The sequence below is a fragment of the Lupinus angustifolius genome, chromosome LG09 (genome assembly GCF_001865875.1).
Source record: "Lupinus angustifolius cultivar Tanjil chromosome LG09, LupAngTanjil_v1.0, whole genome shotgun sequence".
Lineage (NCBI taxonomy): Eukaryota > Viridiplantae > Streptophyta > Magnoliopsida > Fabales > Fabaceae > Lupinus > Lupinus angustifolius.
In genome coordinates this window covers 19,164,679-19,186,590 of record NC_032017.1, presented here as the reverse complement: position 1 = coordinate 19,186,590, position 21,912 = coordinate 19,164,679, and the positions used below count along the sequence as shown (strand labels likewise).

The following is a 21,912-nucleotide window of genomic DNA, read 5'->3' as shown; positions in this document are numbered from 1 at the left end:
TTCCAATCTCATCAAAGTTAGAGAGCTGGATTTGATTCTTATTCCTTGGTGTATAAATAAAATAAAAAGAACATTATTAATAAAAAAAGTAAATGGGTTTTGGTGACATAACTCACCACCAAATAGTTTCCATTAAAGGAAAGATTCTTGGCAGAAAAGTCAGAAAATGTGATCAATTTGGGAAATAGTTTCAACCTTCATTAGGGTCTCCAAGTATATGTTAATTTAGTATACTTAGTCATTCATGTGCGAGCATGCAAATCCAGCCAAGAATCAATGATCCCACTACACGTCTACACCTAACTCTTTTCTTCAAATATTTTTATCAAATAATTGGAAACAATGATAAAAAAGTTATTTAATAAAATACCTTTTAATCACCCCACAAGGTGTAGGGCATAAATAAATTAGTTTCTTAATTATGAAGTCAAAATTTTGATTTATATCATGTGTATGAAAAATATTTTGTTGATAATTTTTTTTACTTTAATTATCTCTATACATAAAAAATTAATTGCCAATTATTGTTTGGGTCAATCTTGATTAAAATACATTTTTAAACCATTAACAAACTTTTGCATTCTCTTTTTCATATTGTTTTTTAAGAAAATGATGAGAGAATAACGTGACAATATATAATGTTTTTAAAACTAGACAATGAGGTCAGGTTAATAATACAAAACTACTTACTATATTATAATATAAACTTTTTAAATTTAGTGGAAGCATTTGTCTCCATTTTCTACAAGGTGGATCTGGCTTTGTTGGAAGCATTAAGCCACATAAACATTCATTAGAGCATTAGTATTAATTTACTTTAATTATTTCTACCTTTGCACTTTAAGATTATGTTGTTTTGCTTTATGTTAACCTTGACTGAATTATGACCTTGTTAAAGGTCTAATATAATATATTTTTTTCTCTTTTGTTCTTGTTTCTAGTTGTTCTTGGTGTTTATCAAAATAGTCCATTTTAGTGAAACTTCAATTTTCTATTTTTCTCGTTGACCAACTTTCTCATCTTATTGTGATTTAGCAGTTAAACTTGGTTTGAAATATCATGAAGCAACATATAATTATGGTGCAAGTTTAGGAAGAGATTGATTATAATGTACCCATTAAAGTTAAGATATGCTACCACTCTATACACAAATGGTTATAATGATAATTATAGATCACTTTACAATAATGGACTCCACAAAAATTAAACACAAAACCTTTGAACCGACACAACTTTCTTTCACCCCACCATTTTTTTCGAAATGCCATCCCTTGTGGTTGTGGACCATTGCTAAGGGCATCAGCATTTTTGGCAAGATCTTCTATTTTGTTCACTTTATTAATAATGGGGTCATAGCACTCTTGATTCAATCATTGGGCTGAAAGCTACAAGTGGGTTTTCAACTCATTTCATCCTATAGCATCTCTAATAGGTTGCATGATAAAATAATAGTGAGAGAGGCTTATATTTGAACCTAAAATAGTAACTTTGAACTTCACCTCATTTGTAACTTACCTATGTGTATATAGACAAGGTTGTGAATGTGTTTTTCTGGGGGGAAACATAATCTTGTGTGTGAACGTATGCATGTTACTTATGTGAAGTTGCAGGTTTAAAACTAGTATTTTGGAATTCAACTAAACTGGAGTAATTGTTGCTTAGATAGTTATATGGTTGGTGAGGCAAAGCTAGAAGTAGCAAAGTGGGAGTATTAGGTTGAGTTGTTGGTCTGTTTGGGATTCGGCGAGATCTTAAATCACTAGATTAAGATGTATGCAACAAATATTAGTTTAAGCTCTAAATATTACGCCCCAAATTAAATTTGGAATTTTCTTTTCCAAACTCCTCTTCCTCTAGGTTCTAGACTTCTTGTTTGTCCAATCAAACCACTTACAATCTTATGACCTAAAGAAATGTAGTGCAGTTTTCTGTTCCTATATTTTTAATTTTGAACCCAATTTTTTTAACAACCTTAAAATTCCTCTTTATTTTCCATTCCTCTTTGTACTCTCACAATTCTCAAACACATGTTATTTTTACTCATCTTTGTCATCATACCACAAACCCCATAACCTCACCGGTCAAACCATTATCCCACAATGGAAACACTAATGTAGAGACACCCGATATAACGAATTAAAAGTTTAATTCTAATTAAAATTTAGTCATAAATGATACCACAAATAAATATAAATACACTTATATCTAATTATGTCTTCAAATAATTTTTTCCCTCAACTTAATCCCACAACTCCAAACAGTTTTATTTTCTTTTGTTGTGAGTTAATTTAAGTAAATTATTTTTCACTACAATCACATACCCGTTATTTTGACATCTAATTTCTACACCAATATGGTGACACGGTATAAAAGTAATTGCCACAAAAAGTTTTTAATTTTCTATATTTTGTTTTATATTTTTTATGGGTGACACTTATTGGTAGGTTTCAGTTTGTCATAAATATGTATATGCATATGGCTGATTACTTGGGATATTCATCTGTTATCTCACTCCATAAATATGTGTATGCATATCGCTCATTACTTACTAAACACCAAACAGTTCATCGAGAGATTACAAATTTCCAAATACCAAATAGAGAATCTCAAGTTAAGATTAACAAAATAACCTGGCTTTATCCCACTCTTCGCATAGAACATTTTTCCTAAAGCAAAAGTTCATGATCCAGGGTATACAATATTGTTACATCTATAAACTTGAGTATAAATGCATTAGCAACTAATCCAAATAAAGATAGAATGATGCTTTGGATGCTGTAGTAGACTAGTAGATACATCACTATCCTAAACGTGATAGTATTAATGTTGTAAGCTTAGGAAAAATATGAAAATGAAGAAACAGTAGAGGGCTATCAGCAGTTGCATAATAAAGGATACATACTTAAAGGAGCACAACAAAATATATACACACCTAGTGAGTCTAGGGATGGAGATTACATAGTCTTGCCCTTGACAAGTTGTTTCCGCGATTTGAAACTCTAACATGACCTTCAAGTCACAGCCGATTCTAACGACCCCCGAAGGTGTATGCTGCTCTCACAACAAAAAACTACTACAGATGCAGCACTCACATGCATGATTAATAATAAAGAAGAATGCTTAGTATATAGATTGGGAGACCAAAGGACATGTAGTGTAATACAATGTCTAATGTTTATGAATCAGTTTTGCCTGTATCACATGCACATGAACACAAGGAAATCATACCCGAATTTCTTTAAAGATGCAATAAACTCTCTAGAACATACATTAGAAAATCCATATCCAACAAAACCACAAAAGAAGCCTTACAACTTAACAAAATCAATATATAAAAACTAAAGTTCATTCCATCTTAAACTTAGAAATTGAATCTCTCAAATCATGTGAACAAATAAAAGTTATGGCACCATTCAATCTCCCTTCTTCCTAAAAGAGCATCCTTCGGTAAGCCTCGCCTTTCCTCCGGTTGGTTGGCATAAAACAGTTTGGCAGTTTCCACACACTACAACTGTTTGAGAGTGGCTAAACACAGTGGTTCTGCATAAAAAAAGTTAAGCATAATCAAAATCACATTAATCAATTAATTAATTAAGCTATTAGAAACAAAACCAACCCCTCAAATATGAAATACATGACTTACATATTGAAGCAACCTTGGCACTTAACATCCTAGAATAAAAACAAGGTCTCAACATTACTTATTAATATAAGTATAGAGTAAGAAATCAAATTACTATTTAAAATCAGAATAATCAAAATGATCATATAAAAAAAAGCATATAGTAATACCATGAAGAAGGAATTTGGGGTCTGAACAAGACGCTTGAGCTTGTGCTTTCTCTTCTCAAGCTCAACTGGTGGATTAAGCAAATCAATATCATTCTGAAGAACCTGTTTATGGAAATTGAGAGAAACTCTTTGTTAAAAAAATAGACTTTATGAAAGAATGAAGAATGGGTAGGATGTAACTAACCATTTTGACAGAAAATGTGGAGCAGATTGAAGAGAAGAAGTAGATTAGCGCAGGAACAAAGAGAACAAAGGCAATGGCGGCGAGAGGGAAGAAGAGAAAGAAGGGAGTGGGAAAATATAGGTTAAAGGGGGTTATCGAAGGTGAATTGGGCCTGTCTCGATTAATGTTATTGGGCCTTAACTAGAGCTAGAGAATAACGAGTGCCTATTTGGGAAATAATTTTTTTTTCTATTGGAAAATAGTATCACTTATTTTCAATAAATTATTTTTCCATAAAAAGAATGAATTTTTAAATTCTTAAACTCTATCACAATGGAAATTTCATCTATTGAAAATCCAACAAAAAAATTAGCCCGAAAAAACTAATGCTTTTTGTTTTTTTAATTTTTCTCGAATTCAAATTTTCATCAGCTAATTCAACTCCCTCTTTAACATAAGGTGGTTTGAATTTGATTAGCTAATAAATTTATAACATTACCTTTTGTAAGTGAATATGACTCTACTAGTTTCCTCAACCACCTATGGCAATTTAGTGAATGCTGGTTGAGTTTAACTTGCATCGACAATTCTAGAATTTAGAAAACTTGTATGATTATCCTAACAAGGAAATGGTGAATGAGAGATAAGGGATGGCAATTGACACAAGTCCTCCCCAAACCTGATCCTAAATCCCTCACGTATGCACCTCATTTCAACTATAAGGTTTTAGGTGCCACTTATACGATCTTGAATCTATTTCAGCCTTCAACCCGAACACATATAAAGGTAATTTTATAGAACCCTTTATATATAAAAATGATTCGAGCATGTTGAGGTTCGGACATTGTCAAACTCAATCCCAATACAAATGCAGTTGAAAAAATAAACCTAAATCCAATTAAATTAATTTGACTCCATCAAATTTGGGTTAGGTTAATATGATTACCCACATATATACTCAGATAATAAGTAATGTTATATATTCTTACTAAATTTTTATACTCACAAGAATGTGATACATGTCACTCATAAACCAATAATTACTAAGTATCACTTTGTAATATATGTTAATTTTTAGTGGGTATGAAGATTTATGCTATGTTTGGTTCTATAGAAAATGAGAGGAAATAAAAAGAGTGGAAAATGTTATTTTCCATCATTTGGTTCCAACATAAAATAGGAGAGAAAGAAAAAATGCACATGGGCCCCACCAAAAAACTTTTCACCCCTATTTTGGAATGAAAATGCACAAAGGAAAGAAAACCATAGAAATTTATAATTTTGTCCTTACATCATAAGTGAGTTGGAAGAACTATATTCTAGGTGAAAATAAACATATGTAATGAACTTTTTTGTTTGTATTTATTTATATGTGAAATTAGTTTAGTTAATTTTAATTTTATTACTTATGAACTCACAAATAAATAGTAATTGTATATGCTCAATAGAAATATAGTTAAAAAAATCATAATTTCTTAAAATTCAATATAAAATTACAAATAATAATTAAATTATAAACACAAAACACAAATGCGTAAAAGTGAGATGATTAGAGATATAAAAGTAATTATCAAATATGAGTTATAATTTCTTTAACTACATTAGTGAGAAGAAATATATGATATTAATGATTTTTATTGAATTTTATAAACAAAAGTGACTATATTAAACTTTATAATTTACATGTTAATTAAAAAATAATAATTAATATTATAAAAAAATTATTTTTGTAATTTGTAATAATAAAATTTAGTTTTTAAATATTAGACCTACTACATAATTTTTTTTATATTAAATTAATGAGGACACTCATGTTATTTTATACACATTATATATTTTCTTTCCTCTTACTTTTTTTTCATTTTCAATCATACCAAACAATAAAATTATCATCTCATTTTCTACTATTTTTCTTTCCTTCTACTTTCTTTCCTTTTATTTTCTCTTCTTAACCAAACATAGTGTTAGTAAAGTGATATATCATTTTCTCTCGTATAATATTACCAATCCCATGGAAATGTGAAAAACTTGCATGAAAACATATACAACACGTCATATTTGGATACAAGTATATTTATATTTGTTGGTACTATTATTTATAAATTTTAATATATTTGCAAAATTTTATTGATTATCTTTATATGTATAGATATTCACAAGTCTTTCCGCGTGCAAATAACGTGAATTAGAGATATATTAAATGGGTCGATGGGTAGCCGACAGCTTGGGGCTTATATTGGCCCACAATGAAATTGGTATACACGAACTCCAACAAAACAGAAAAATAAACAAATGCAACTTATGTAACTAACAACGCATCTTTTCCCAATTCATTTCGCATTCATCAAAGTTTCAGCTTCGCAATGGTTCGTAAGCGCTTTCAGTCACCGCAACCCGTAACTGGTACCTTTCTATAACTATACCTTCACAACTTCTGCTTATACCATATGTATAATATACACCTCTGTAATTATAGAAATCCAATATTGCACACAAGGTGTTCGATGAAATGTTTCACATAAGAACTCATTGTAATTTTTTTGTATCCATTTTCTACCAATGCAGGAATGCAGCATGCGCAGAATTTCCTGAAGAAAATTGGGTTGGGACCACATAACTACCATTTTTGGAAACAAATTGGGAAGGCTTTGCTTTGCACCTACACAATCTTTGGTGCAGCATGGTTATACAATGAGACATCACCACTGGGTTGGTGGACACTGAAGCCGAAGCCAAAGGAAGAGTGGGAGCTAGCCCATTTGTACGAGCGGCGCGAGTTCCCATACCCGGGCGATGAAGAAGCAATGGAGGAATTCATTAAGAAGGGTGGAATGATTGGAACAACCATCGGTCCTAAGGGGATGGTTGAGGGTGATAAGGATTCACTCAATTTCCAGAAGGAGCTGGAGGATAAGAAGTTGGACCAGGAAGCTCAGAAACTGTGGTTGAGGATGAGGAATGAGGTCATTGCTGAGCTTCAGGAGAAGGGCTTTGACATGGAATGAGATAAAGGTCTATGTCTCTGCTTTGATGCTGAAGTTAGGACACTGCATGTTGGGAAAGCTATTCATGGTAGTAAATATTGAGTTTGCATTTATCAGTGTTTCAATTTTATAATTTCAATAAATGATGGTAGACACAAAAAAACTAATCACCATGTTGTTCTTTATTGATGAATATGTATGTACATGTATGTGACTTGTGTATCTTCCCCAGCAATTTCCCTTTTGTATGAGGATTCGTTTTGTTTTCTTAGATCTGATTGTAGCTGATTTCGGATTAAAAATAAAACACTCGGTGTGCCAATTCAGTGTGGCTCAACCAGCTCAAAGTGCGGCAGCTTGCCCATCTAAGGCGGTTCGAGGCAAAAAGATCATTCCGTTCAAGCCACCAGCATACCCACTCAGTGGCCATGTCAACCATTCTCCTCTACCAAAGAACAGTGATGATAGAAATAACAGCGTAACTCATAAATATCAAATTTTAAAATCAGGAATGTAAAACTTGCTCTCTGATATGTGAATCTAGCATGAGAATGCCCCTGACCTTTAGTGCTGCATTTAGGGAGATACATATTCATCTTGTCCAGTATGAAGTGAAATGTCATTGCAGCTCTTGAAGCAACAAATTACCAGTTCATAGACATTTCATTGACAACTAATAAAATCATCGTACAATATAAGCTTGGTGTGAATTTAAGCAAAATCAAGAGTCGTGCATGCTGTTACTCGACCGTTGAGATCAGAAAATTTAGCATGATGTCAACAATGTGATGAAAAGAATGCTTCATTTCCTCTAAGAACATCATGAGAAAAATTGCAACCTAAACCTAACAAGATGATCTAACTCATGTCATGGATAACAACAATACATTATATATGTTTTTACAACCAGATATTCTTCAATATTCAACACTTATTACAGATTTACAAGACATTTCTGGCCATTGGATGCAAAACCTAAAGGCTACCCTTTCCAGACTTGCTTCGTCTGTAGCTCTTCAATGGCGTCAAGTAGAACCTTAACAAGCCAGTGTCAAGATTATTTGGTGAATACCTAGCACTCTGGTTCCTTTGAAGCGTAAACTCTTGTCTGCTATTCGAAACATTCCCTCTGGCCTCTAGAGCCCCCAAACTGTTGATAAAACTATACATTCTACAAGGGTGTCTACAACTAACACTATAGCTACGAAGAAGTTTTTGGCTAACAGACTCGTCCCGTTGCACATTAACTACCCTCCTCAGCTTTTGCCAAGACAGTGCAACTGGCTTCTTAACCATGTCATCTCCTGCATCAAACTCTAACTTATCTTCCTTTCTCTGCACTAACTTATTCCACAATTTGGGCCGATTTTGGAACTTCTTGAAACTCATTTGACTAGCCACAGTTGCAACATCTGAATCATTCTTGAAAGCAGATCCCAGAACACAATCAGATTGCACATCTCTCAAAGATTTCACATTCACATTCCTATCCATCAATTCTTTCTCAGTAATCAGCAACTTTGCGCCATAAAACAACTCAGTCGTGGCAGGAGACACCTTTGCATTTAATGACTTCAATTTCAACTCATCAACATCAGCTATCGAATTTCTCCTATGAGAGTTCAATCTATCGAAACTCCTCCTGCATGAATAGTAACCTTGGGTCTGAGTTGATCCACCAGGAATAAAATTAGCTACATTATTGATATTATCATTCTCTTTAATCAAAACCTTGTGATTTTCATCCTCCACAACGGAAATCATTGGAGAAAGCCTATGAGATGCTTTATTACCAACCAAATATCCATCCCACGAAGCACGAGGAGGCGCATCAAATGAAATCCGCGAATTGTAATCCACTGAGATTCTTCTCATGTCACAAGATCTTCTCCCAAACTCGTATTCTCCAACCTCAGATTGAGATTCCCTCAATCGCCTCGCTCTAGGTTTCTCAAAATCCCCAATTCCATTTCTATTACCCTTTTCACCGAAACTACTACGTTTTGTCTTCAACTTGCAATTCCACCTCCATTTCTTCAATTTCTCGCTACACATAGAAGCCGCATGCCAGAAACTCCTGAAATCTTTTCTCGCGTTCTTCCTATTCCGCAATTCGAGATCTATGAATTCCTTCATCGTCTTCGTTCCTTCTTCCTCGTCACAAACCCTAACCGTTTCTCCAATGCCATTCCCGCGCTCCACTTCTACTTCGAAACCCGATCTATTCCGACGTTTCTTCTTCTCCTCATCGTCGACGTTGAATAGATCTGACAGAGTGCTCCTCGCTCGGACATCGCATGACCAGCGACGGGGCTCGGAAACGGAAGCGCCGTCAGAGGGAACATCACGGCCGCCGGAACAAGATTTGGTGCGACGGAGCTCCGGCGGTGGGTGAGAGTCTTCATTGACGGGGGATACGATACCGGCGAGGCGTTCGGAGAGACAGGAGGCGCAGAAACCGGTGATGGGAACGGTAGGGTGACGGTGACAGGTGGAGAAACGGTGAGTAATGGAAGTCATGAAGAAGAGTGAGTGTGTGGTTGTTAGAACAGTGAAAAGGAAGTTAACTGAAAAAAGAGTGAAAGGTAGGTAATAGGACTATCATAATCATCAAACTTTAGGGATTCAAAATTTATTCATCCTATCCACTTCATTAAATTATCTGCTATCTGCAACCTACTTATAACTCACTGTTATTTCTTTTCTTTTTGCTAATACTATCCTTAACCTACAAATAATATATGAAAAAATGATATATGTATATAATCTTACAAATTCTCCAACCATTACTTGCAAACTATTGAGAAATTTAGTTGGGATCTTTTGCATAATCACGACAAGCTTTGAGATCGTATGCTTTTGGCTAAGTACACTTTGAATATGAATATTCACCTGAGCAAAAAGATATACAAATTTCAATCTTAGAACATGATCTAGAAAGCAAGGGACCAACTCCAAGATGAGTATAAGTTGATTACTAAAGAAGGTTAAGTCTCACTCTGGTTTGATCACTAGCTAGAAGTAGGACCTATTGGTACAATGATAAGCAATATTGATACTCACGACCTCGATCTTCAAATCAAAGATGTCTCCATTAAACTCCTGACATTTTGAGAACATTTTAACCATCATTCCTTCCGATATTGAGGACCTGTTCGAGAAGCATTGATTCCACCTTCATCCCATGGGCCAGGATCATCATGTATGGGGAATAACTTGAACGAAAAATACGATGCTAAAGGTGACCATGTATAGTTCACTCAAGACCTTTCTTCGGAGACTAATCAGGATGCATGGAGTTGGATTTGGAAACTCAAAGCTCCTGAAAATCTCCAGTTTTTCATTTGGCAATTATGTCATAATTCCATCCTAACCAATGTCCTTACAGATCTACTTGTGGTATCAGTATCAAAGGAGGTACAACAAATGTAATATTGACAATGAAACAATACGCCATTGTCTTTGGGATTGTCTTGGGTCGATGGTACCATGGAAAGCTATGAGTTTCAACAATAATGACTTATTTCAAAATTTTGATAAATAGTTTTTGGCAATTCTTTGTGTGCTTTGTGAAACCGAAACATCTACTCCATGGAGCATTGGAAGAAGGAATTTGGCACTTCACTAATTCTATCCATCAGGCCATGGTTGATATGGAAGATATTTATTCTGACCACGTCCAATCTCAAAAGATCCAATGTTGGGTGCGATGGGTAAGACCTAACAATGATTTTATTGCTTCGAACGTGGATGGTAGCTGATGTAAATCCTCATAGGGCAACCTTTGATTCAAAGGGCAAGAGAAGTCATGAAGGTCCTATGACTAGGGCCAAAGCCAAATCAGCAACCTTGAAGGACACAAAAGACTTAATTGACCCTGGAGATTACATAAAGGAATGACATTTATGTCCTTAGGATCTATTTTAAACTTAGGTTATTTTTATTATTATGAATAAATGAGAATTAATTCTCATGTAGACTTAGGAATAAATTGATTAAATAGAAGGAGATAAAGTTAAGAGGTTGAGCAGCTACAATCAAGGATTCAAGTAAAGGTAGATTTGTTTTGACTAACAACATAGCCAAATATTATCTTTTCAACAAACCAACCAGATTATATTAGATCTTATCTATTTGATAATTTAGGACTTTAAATTTCATTATGTTCACATTATCTTAGGATTTTAGTTTGCCTTTCAGATTTGATTAAATATGATATTATCTTTTAGTATTCAAAGATAATTAGGATTTTATCTTTAGATTTATCTTTAGTTTATTTCAGCCAAGGCAGATTGCCTATTTATAGCTTTGGCTTATTCATTAATAAACAAGTTTAATTTTGAGAAAACCTTGTGTTTATTTTAGTTGAGAGAATTCTCCTAAAAACCTCCATTGTTGGCTGTGGCTACCATTGATAAATTATTATCAAGTTTCCTAGCTTATGGCGAATAACACTAGCTTATTATGCATTCTTGCTTGTGGCGTTTCCCCCTTCTAATAATTTCCATTGCCCTCACCAAAACAACCACAAATTTCCCATAATTCACCAAAACTGAATTACTACTTAAAAAGCTCAAGACTTCAAGCTAAAACGATCCTAATTCTAAGACAATCCCCTTGAGGTTGTCATCAAGTGGTCATCAGAGCTACATTTAGCTTGAAGGATGTCAAGTCTAGAGATGACTCCTACAATTTCACCAAGGTCAGACTCTATGACTGCGAGGCTTCAAAACATGATGGATGCCCAACTCCAAACTCTTCAACAACAATTGAAGGAGTTGAGGATCCATTATGATAGGAGGATGGATGAGAGACATGACAATCCAAATGGCCATGAAAGAAGAAGAATGAGGCCTAGAAGAGAGGAGAGGCTGATGCATGATAGACATGAGGATGATAAGCATCATTCCTCAAGTGCTTATGATAGTGAAAGGAGACATGGCAGCCGTGGCCATAATGAACCAAACTGTGGCCATAGAAGGAGACATAGAGATCATGGCAGCCCTGGTCGTGGTCATGTTAGCCCAACCCGTGGGCAAAGGAGACATAGAGATGGTGCAAGTGGTAGTCCAAACTGCGAGCCTAGAGGAGACCTGGATGGTGTGAAAGTTAAAGTCCCTAGTTTTTTGGGGATAAATGATCCAGATGCCTACTTGGCATGGGAATTAAGGATGGAACAAGTCTTTAATTGCCATGATTATTCAGAGGCAAAGAAAGTCAAGGTGGCAACCCTTGAATTTCAAGAGTATGCTATGATTTGGTGGGATCAGCATCAAAAGGATAGAGTGAGATGTGGGGATGTAGCCATTGACACATGGCTGAGATGAAGAGAGCAATGTGAAGGAGGTTTGTGCCTCGTTCTTATCACAAGGATGTTCATAACAAGCTACAGAGGCTCACTCAAGGCTCCCAAACAGTTGATGAGTATTTCAAAGCCATGGAATTAGCCTTGCTTAGGTCCAACCTCAATGAGGATCGTGAAGCAACAATGGCTAGATTTTTTCATAGATTGAATCCTGAAATCCAAGATGTGGTGGATTTGCAACCTTATGTGGAGCTGGATGATCTAATACAAAAGGCTATGAAGGTAGAGCAACAAATTAAGAGGAAGAAGTGTAAGTACTCCTATAGTACTTCAAGGTCCCATTCTTGGAATGATGAGCAGAAAAGGGAGAGCCCTAGGGCCAATGAGGCTGTGGGCAGCCACAAAACCATCCAACCAGTCGTGGAGACTAATGGGAAGACTAGAAACGTGAAATGATTCAAGTGTCTTGGTCATGGTCACATTGCCTCTCAATGTCCTACAAAAAGGACAATGGTGATCACTAATGGTGTCGTTGAGTCCCAAACCGAACCATCTAGTGGAGAGGAGTGTGATGATGATACATTCATGCCTGATGGTGATATTTTGATGATGATGAGACTCTTAGGCAGCCAAGTCAAGAGGCATGAAGAGGACCAAAAGTATAATCTATTTCATTCGAGATGCTTGGTCCAAGGCAAGGTATGCATGTTGATCATTGATGGAGGTAGCTGCACTAATGTGGTTAGCCAAAGGCTAGTGTCAAACCTAGACCTTGAAATTAAACCACATCCCACCCCTTATCGACTCCAATGGTTAAGTGATGTGGGTGAGTTGGTTGTGGATAGACAAGTCATGATACCGTTCTCCATAGGCAGTATCATGATGAAGTCTTATGTAATGTGGCTCCTATGGAAGCCATCCACATTTTGGGGAGACCATGGCAATAGGAAAAGAAAACTAGACATGATGGTTTCACCAACAAAGTCTCATTTATGTACCATGGTCACAAGGTGGTGTTAGTCCCTCTGAGCCCTAAACAAGTCCATGAGTACCAAAAGAGGCTAAGGGCTAAGATTGAGGAAGAAAAGAAGGAAAATGAGGTTAAAGTCAAGGTGTTGGCCGAGCCTACACTTGAGGAAGTTCCTAACCCTATGAGTGAAATTTTTTCTACACTTAGCCATTCTTGGAAAGATTATGGCAAGAATAAAAAGAAAGTTAAGATTTAAGACAATTCGAGGACGAATTCCCTTGAAGGGGGAGGGGATGATGTAAATCCTCCTAGGGCAACCTTTGATTCAAAGGGCAAGAGAAGTCATGAAGGTCCTATGACTAGGGCCAAAGCCAAATAAGTAACCTTAAAGGTCACAAAAGACTCAACTGACCTTGGAGATTACATAAAGGAAGGGCATTTATGTCCTTATGATCTATTTTAAACTTAGGTTATTTTTATTGTTATGAATAAATGAGAATTCATTCTCATGTAGACTTAAGAATAAATTGATTAAATAGAATGAGATAAAGTTAAGAGGTTGAACAACTACAATCAAGGATTCAAGTAAAGATAAATTTATTTTGACTAACAACTTAGCCAAACATTATCTTTTCATTATGTTCACATTATCTTAGGATTAATTAGGATTTTAGTTTGCATTTCAGATTTGATTAAATAGGATATTATCTTTTAGTATTCAAAGATAATTATGATTTTATCTTTAAACTTATCTTTAGTTTATTTTAGCCAAGGCAGATTGCTTATTTATAGCTTTGGCTTCTTCATTATAAAGCAAGTTTAATTTTGAGAAAACCTAGTATTTATTTTAGTTGAGAGAATTCTTCTAAAAACCTCAATTGTTGGTTGTGGCCACCATTGCTGAATTCTTATCAAGCTTCCTAGCTTGCGACGAATAACACTAGCTTATCAAGCATTCTTGCTCGTGGCGCTCCCCCCTTCTAATATTTTCCATTGCCCTCACCAAAACAACCACAAATTCACGAAAACCGAATTACTACTTAAAAAGCTGAAGACTTCAAGTTAAAACAATCCTAATTCTAAGGCAGCTCCCTTGAGGTTGTCATCAGTAGCCCCTTAGGGAACCCATGTAAAATAATGTATGTAGGGCTTTTGCATGACAATATAGGTTCTTGGATTAGTAGATTCATGGGATCTGTAGACATATCTAATAATCTTCATGTAGAGCTTATGAACTTGCTTTAAGGTCTTTAATTAGCTTGGGATCTAGGATTCATAAAGATTAATTGTTTTAGCTACTTACTCCATCTTCTCATTAATAACCCTTTTTTATTGTCATCTTGTAGCTTTTGGCATCATATTATACTAAGCTTTTAACAATTATTTTCTTATTGGTAAGATGAACAGGAACCCATATGCCTTTTGAAAATCTAAGTTTATCTATGTGAGATAGTGAAAATGTAGAGAACATCCAACCGCATGCATGTGTCTAGAGGGTAATGAAACCTTGAGTGATTGCTATTGTAATTTCATTCGAAAAATATAAAAAATGTTATACCACAGACAAAAGTATTTTAATTAAAATGATTCCATACTCATACGTTCACTTCATGAGAGATATTTGAATTTGCTTTTATAATGTGTGAAATTGATAAACTTCATGATTCTCATTTTCAATTTTGATTGATGTGCATTAATACTGCTAAATATGATGTTTGCAACTTCTAACTTTTTGGTTACATTCTGGCACAATTTGACTAGTCTTTTGTTGTAAAAGGTCTAAAGATAGTGTATGAAACTGTGGACTATATCAATGACTCTTGGAGCTTAGCATATATGCTTCATTTAGCATATAGCTAAGTGCAACATAGTTTTCTAAAGTGGTTGAAAGATATTTAGCTAATAGGCCTTTTTAACATCCTCTATATGATCCAATTTTTGTTCTAAATCAATAACAATGAAGAAAAAATAAAAAAATAAAAAAAAATATTTTTTTTAATTAACATAATATATTATTATTGATTTTGAACATATTTTGAAAACATCAAATCTTTATCCTTGTCCATACATTACATACTTTTATTTAAGTAGTATTATTCAGTGTTGTTAGAACAGGACCGGACCGGACGATCCGACCGGTCTGACCGCTGGTCGGACTTGAAAACGGCTCTGGTTTGCCGTCTTAACCGAATGAGAGTTGAACCGCTTTGAACCAAAAAAATCCGGTCCGACCATGTTATACCCGGTTAAACCGGATTAACCCGGGAAGTAAACCGGGCGGCTCACTTAAAAATAAAAAAAATGGGACAATGTTCTAATATTTTATTTTACTACGGTCCAAAAAAGATAAAAATGTATTATTTCAATATAATTATACATAATTATTAATTATATAAAGTTTTATATTTATATATAACTATATATTTATAAATAAAAATTATTAATTATATACGAAATCAGCCGGTCAGACCGGATGGTTTAACCGTTTAAACCGGTTAAACCTAATACGGGACCTCTACCGGTTTGACGTCCGGCTCGGGTTTCACAACACTGGTATTATTACTAATCTCCAAAATACATCATTTTTAATAAAAAAATAATCTGTGTAATATTTTTTCTTCAAAAATAATATCAAAACCGAATATAATAAAAATATATTTAATTACCTATAAAGTAGTTAGTTTTCCCTATTTTTGATATCATTTGGATTCAACTCCAATTATAAAAACAAAAAATAAAGATAAAAAACGTATATATAAATAATGTAAGAGTTTTTATATTGTAATTGTATTATCTATTATTTATTTTTAATAATTATTGACTTTAAATAAAAATAATACAAATGAATGATTAAGGTTACAATGATAATATATATGCAACATACAGTGGCAGGTGAAGGCGGAAGCATTGGACGGTCACCAAAGCAGTACAGCAATAAATATCCTGATCCGTAGCTCCTTAATATAAAGCAATCTGACCGTCCAAAATTATCTATCAACGTTAAAAAAAACCCACTTGACAAGCCACGGATCATGCTTCCAGCCGTAGATTAAAACATATCAAACGGCCACGATCAAACACAACACCCTCCCTTATTCCCGCTCCAAGTTCATAAATATCCCCATCGCCATTCCCTTTCTCAAACCCTAAATCCCCAATTCAACTCCATTAACCCTAATTCTCCAATTCATCTCTGAAAATGTCTGGTCGCGGAAAGGGTGGTAAGGGATTGGGAAAGGGAGGAGCAAAGAGGCACCGCAAGGTTCTCCGTGACAACATTCAAGGTATCACTAAGCCCGCAATTCGAAGGCTCGCAAGAAGAGGTGGAGTGAAGAGAATCAGTGGTTTGATCTATGAGGAAACAAGAGGAGTACTCAAGATCTTTCTCGAAAACGTGATTCGTGATGCTGTTACTTACACCGAGCACGCAAGGAGGAAGACGGTTACAGCTATGGATGTGGTCTATGCTCTCAAGAGGCAAGGAAGAACCCTGTATGGGTTTGGAGGTTAGGTTTAGGGTTTTAGTAGTGGTTTGGATTTTGTGAGGAGGAGAAATCAGTGTTTTGTAATTCAACCAATGGTTTCATTTTGAATATCATTATGTAATTTAAGTTTCTTCTCTCAGTTTTTGCTACTGTTGATTTGTTCTTCAGCTTCTTTTATAGTCTATTGGTGAACGATTATTAGAGCAGTAGGTAATTTTATATGAGTGGTGAACCATAGCTATGCCACTTACCATGTTTTGATTGTCAAATTTGCTAGTAGCTGGTTTGAAGAGTGGGTGGTTTAAGCTTCACTTTTAGATATGAAACAGTTTCACATGATCCTACCCTTGCTTGTCACCATTTTGAAATTTTCCCTCAAAGATAAAAGAGTGACAAGGGTTATAAATTTTATCTTAGCACTTGACCATGTTGTTGAGATTTGTTCATTAATTGTTCAGATGGTGAAGAATGTTAGTTTCACTGTATGCCAGATTGGCTTCAACATGATTATAATTTTGATGCCTTGATGAATGTATCTATTGATTGGTATAAGTTTTTCATCGATTAAGAGCGGTTTAAATTGTTTAAAAGAGCAGTATAAGCTAGATTGAAAAACAGAAGGAGAAAGATAGTCCTGCAAGTTAATCCTTTAGACAATCTGTATGGAATTCTTGTCGTGGCATAAAATCCTGTTGTATGCTATATTTCAGAGATTTGAATAGAGATGAAGTAAAGTTGATTTTTCTTAATTCTGAGTTCTAGATAAACCACAGGCATAGATCAAAGACCTTACCAATATATTTACTCATTTACCTGTCCACTTGCTTTTCTGTATCACTAAAAAGATAAAAAAAAGAGTAGTACCAATTGAAAGTGTGGTAACATTTTATATAAAAACTGAAGGCTTTTCTATCAATCGTTTTATTCAAACCACCACCTTTTTCCCTTTGTTTCTGCTTTCAATTGAAATCTTTCAAACCAAAATCACCACCTTGCTTGTGTCCCTCTCACTTCTCTTTTGTTTTTTAGTTTTTGTCAGTTTATTCAGAAGAGAGAATAAAACTCGTCCAATATTGTCTGACACTTTTCTCTTAATTTACTCCAACTCCGTTCCCCTTTCTCCACCTCTTGAGTCCTACTTAAAGTAATAAGTATCTTCTCTTTCTGTACCACTAGGGCACAGCCTGGAATTGTAATGTATCTTCTTTCCTTTCTTAGCCCATTTCTTCAATTATTGAGCTTGAGAGATATCACTGCATGAAAATGCTTTTTGTTTATGAAAATCTTGAATGATGGTATAAAGTTTATGTTTTAGTGAACAGTTCTGTGGATTTGATCAAGGGAATATAATTTTTTTCTTTTGCATGTTAACCAAGGGGCATGGTGTGATTCATGTCTGTGATTTGTGTAAGATAGCAGCTACATAATAAATGGTATTTAAATTGTTCACATACATTAGAGAAGAACAATATTATCAAATTTAGAAAAATGTTTGTTCTTTTGTCTTCACAGGTTTGACACTAATGCTGTTATTATATTTTGATGATAATTATTTTAGCAATGGAATGAAGCATACCCCTTTCATTTCAACATAGTCTTATCCATAGTGCATCTTGAAGGTCAAACTTTGGCTAATGCAATTGCCAATCGGAAATATCCAAGATACATATGCTGATTCTTTATGTAAATTTTGGAGTGGAACTTGAAGACATAGCACAGAGAAGATAATACAAAAATTACAATCTTTTTCATTCTTGTGGAGTAGATATTATCATGATATTATCCATTCACTATACTTGTTGCAAGCATCTTTTCCGACAGAAAATTAGGAACCTGTGTATTGCTAACTCATGTTTGGATTGGATTAGCTGGAAATTGTGATACTCATTACTGACTACTAATGATAGAGTCTCAGAAACATGAACAAATTACTTGCAAAAGAAAATAAATGGCATGAAAAATGATATAATAAAAAAATTCCCTGCACATATCAATCTTTGGATCCTGTTTTCAAGTAACCAGGTCTTCTGATTTAACTTTGTAAAATAAATTGGCATCCTTAACAATAGTAATTATATCCACCATACTCCTAATTCAACTAATATACAACCTTGCTACCCTTTTCTTTCATTGATCTCTATGTTTTATCACTCAAGTTTATAGGCATAGAGAACAAGGCAGAACTCAAAGGTAGCAATATTTAGAGTTGAATCATAGCCAACACTGCTATCATCATTGTCACAACCTTCAACACCACTACCCTCTTTTTCACACTCAGCTTCTGGCTTGAAAATGAACCGGCCTGGCCCTGCGCCCGAGTCACTAAACAGCCAATCATGCACATCCCAGAACACTTGCACAGGTTGCTTATTAACCATAACAGTTTGGTTCCCTCTAAACTTCCACTGCAAGTTCTTGACATGAATCAACACAATCCCATCTATGCTAATCCACATCTCAGGATCATTAGGACCACTAGTTGAGCTGTCAACAATGATATCACTCTCTTTTCTCTTCTCATCAAACCTTGCCTTGGTTGGGAAACTTTTCTTGGCAAGCACGTTTTCTTTCTTCACCAATAGCATGGCCTCAACAAGTGCTGGTTTTGACTTTGTTCTCTTGTATGCTTTCTTCTTGTAATCTCCCAACAACAACACAACCTCTTGACCAGACACTAAAGCTACATAGTAATCGCTGATCGGCTCAGGGCTTCCGGAGAATTTAGCCGATTGGAGATCCCAATAGACCTCTACCTGATTCCCATCAATGTCAATTGTTTTGTACCCTTTTTTGCTCCAAAAGTGCCAAGGCTTCACATCAATCTTGCAGCTATAATGTAACTCACCTCCAACACTATAAACTGTGATGTGCAAGGAATGGTTCATAAGGTTCTTGCACCATAAAACTGAAACATTTCTCCAATAGCCTGCAACATTGGTTTGATAAAAACATGTAACAGTGCTTTGTGCAACTTTACTAGGTAATGGTTCTTCTGTTGTTTTCTCTGGTATAGATGATCCTTGTGTTAACACTGATTGTGCTCTAAAGGGACGAAGGAAAGCCATAAGGGTCATATAAAAAAGGCATCAAAACTATAACTCAGGTTCTAATGTCCTTGCCGGTCTGTGAATTTACTATCACATCCTTTAGATGCCAAACAAAATTATGCATAGGCCTCACCTTGAATGTTTCATGAGGAAAAGAATAAAATTTTAGATACCCTTCGATTGATCAAGCATGAAAAATATGTAGAAATAATCAACAACATTAACAACAAATATATAATATTTTCAAAGGTGTTTTGACTGTTGAAGTTTGATGGCAAGGTGAACCTGCAATGGTGATGATCTTTGAAATGAAGAGATAGAGTTGACAATAAAGTTTGTTTTCTTTTCTTTGGAGAAAAAGTCTCCATCTTGAGGATAGAAACAAGGTATGCCCGAAACAAAAGGAGTATACGGAATGTCCTCTCAAATGTTATTTCTATAAAGTTTCTTACAACTTTTCAAGTTGGAAAAAATAGGATGGTTAGTTAATCATCTTAATACTAGCTATCTAAGAATAGTTAGTTAATCATTAGTCATGAGAATATGAGATACTATTAGTTTCGAAACGATTTTCTTTAAATATTTAATTTTATTTTCTTACTCCTTTCAAATTAATCTATATATTTATTATTGATGTTCTATGTAGTATATGAGAAACATATTTGTTGTCCTATATTTTATGTTACTTTATGTACCATCAATTATAATTAATTAAAAAAAATAATCCATAAGTTAAAATTTTAATCATTAAATATTTTTCTGATCAATTACTTCTTATAACATGAGTGACATAATATCGTGCAACCTGAAATGTTTCCATTTTTATGTTTAATCCTTCCATTAGTGTCTATCAATTAAGTGTTGAGGTGTCACACATTAGGCCTTGTCACTGCTACCACATTTATAAACATGTTGCCATGTGGCATTATATGTTTTTATTTAACTTTTTGGTCCTCATCAATATGAGAGAAGGAGTTGAAGAAGATAAGGGTCAATATGACAATTGAATACGAGGTGAGAGAGTTGTGAATGGTAATTGTTTGGTTTCTAAAGGTGGTCGTATATTAGTTAAGATGGTGAATGACAAAGTTTTTTTTATATAGAAAAAGAAGGAAGTGGTTGTGCACTTGTGCTTCGGAGAAGCAATATGGATATGAAGATTATGACTTTTCTATATTTTTATCTTTTAAAATTGTAATTAGCATTGAAATTAGGGATTGATGTAATTAGCATTGGAATTAGAGAATGATGTTTATCTTTTGTTTGTTGACTAAATTACACTTACACCCTCTGAGAGTTTTAGTGAAATTATACAAATCACCCCTCATTTTTTTACACCTACACAAATCTCCCCTAATTTTTATACTTTCATTATTTCATTATACTAATCACCTCTGCATAAGAAAATAAGTGTAATCTTTTAAACAAAAAATGTGATAAATGCAATTAAGTTAAACAAAACATGATATATTGTGTAGATAAGTCTAAATAATATACAAATTAATGTATCTTTATTGTTTTTTGTTACAAAATGCATCAACAATTCTAAAGAAATATTGTTTAAATCGCTCTTACGAACCAAAAATAATAAAGAAATATTAACTCATATATTATTTGGATTTGTCTCCAAATATATCATATTTTGTTTAACTTAATTGCGTTTATCACATTTTTGTTTAAAATATTACAGTTATTTTTCTTATGCAGGGGTGATTAGTATAATGAAATAATGAAAGGTATAAAAATTGTGGGAGATTTGTGTAGGTGTAAAAAAGTGAGAGGTAGTTTGTGTAATTTCACTAAAACTCTCAGAGAGAGAGTGTAAGTATAATTTAGTCAAAAAAAAAAAAAAAAGAAGATAAACATCATTCTCTAATTCCAATGCTAATTACATCAATCCCTAATTTCAATGCTAATTACAATTTTAAAAGATAAAAATATAGAAAAGTCATAATCTTCATATCCATATTGCTTCAATTTTAAATCATTATAACCATTGATTTTTGTTGTTGTTGCATATTATAATTTTTTTACTTGTAATTGTTTATGTGAGTAGTGGGAGGGTAGAAGAATATGGAAAATCCTAGCTAGCAAAGCTTTTGGTTTGACAGGTAAAAAGACATGGTCCCACATGAAGTACGTGTCTTATTGCACTTTTTAGTTTTG

The 21,912-nt window shown here is 34.2% G+C and overlaps 5 protein-coding genes across 8 annotated transcripts; 2 read left to right on the top strand and 3 right to left on the bottom strand.

Moving 5' to 3' along the window:
- On the bottom strand, nucleotides 3,209-17,062 carry LOC109356678 (40S ribosomal protein S27-2-like). Of its 2 annotated transcripts, none has more exons than XM_019600145.1 (4): nucleotides 17,058-17,062; nucleotides 3,793-3,894; nucleotides 3,644-3,672; nucleotides 3,209-3,540 (listed from the first exon to the last, which is right to left on the bottom strand). In XM_019600145.1, exons 1-4 carry the CDS (start codon nucleotides 17,058-17,060, stop codon nucleotides 3,414-3,416), a joined length of 261 nt encoding a protein of 86 aa, XP_019455690.1. In that variant the 5' UTR covers nucleotides 17,061-17,062; the 3' UTR covers nucleotides 3,209-3,413. The 2 variants fall into 2 exon arrangements, with proteins under 2 accessions (XP_019455690.1, XP_019455689.1); XM_019600144.1 differs by lacking the exon at nucleotides 17,058-17,062 and adding an exon at nucleotides 3,977-4,151.
- LOC109356676 lies at nucleotides 6,208-7,210 on the top strand. Of its 3 annotated transcripts, none has more exons than XM_019600142.1 (3): nucleotides 6,208-6,358; nucleotides 6,521-6,975; nucleotides 7,029-7,210. In XM_019600142.1, exons 1-2 carry the CDS (start codon nucleotides 6,319-6,321, stop codon nucleotides 6,958-6,960), a joined length of 480 nt encoding a protein of 159 aa, XP_019455687.1. In that variant the 5' UTR covers nucleotides 6,208-6,318; the 3' UTR covers nucleotides 6,961-6,975; nucleotides 7,029-7,210. The 3 variants fall into 3 exon arrangements, with proteins under 3 accessions (XP_019455687.1, XP_019455685.1, XP_019455684.1); XM_019600140.1 differs by having other exon boundaries at nucleotides 6,209-6,358; nucleotides 6,521-6,969; nucleotides 7,014-7,210; XM_019600139.1 differs by having other exon boundaries at nucleotides 6,209-6,358; nucleotides 6,521-7,210.
- LOC109356672 (UPF0503 protein At3g09070, chloroplastic-like) lies at nucleotides 7,726-9,585 on the bottom strand. Its single transcript, XM_019600128.1, has one exon. The coding sequence runs from the start codon at nucleotides 9,457-9,459 to the stop codon at nucleotides 7,915-7,917; it is 1,545 nt and encodes a 514-aa protein (XP_019455673.1). The 5' UTR covers nucleotides 9,460-9,585; the 3' UTR covers nucleotides 7,726-7,914.
- LOC109356677 (histone H4) lies at nucleotides 16,354-20,779 on the top strand. Its single transcript, XM_019600143.1, has 2 exons — nucleotides 16,354-16,741; nucleotides 20,768-20,779. Exon 1 carries the CDS (start codon nucleotides 16,414-16,416, stop codon nucleotides 16,723-16,725), a length of 312 nt encoding a protein of 103 aa, XP_019455688.1. The 5' UTR covers nucleotides 16,354-16,413; the 3' UTR covers nucleotides 16,726-16,741; nucleotides 20,768-20,779.
- Nucleotides 18,656-20,118, bottom strand: LOC109356674. Its single transcript, XM_019600137.1, has one exon. It carries the CDS (start codon nucleotides 19,771-19,773, stop codon nucleotides 18,847-18,849), a length of 927 nt encoding a protein of 308 aa, XP_019455682.1. The 5' UTR covers nucleotides 19,774-20,118; the 3' UTR covers nucleotides 18,656-18,846.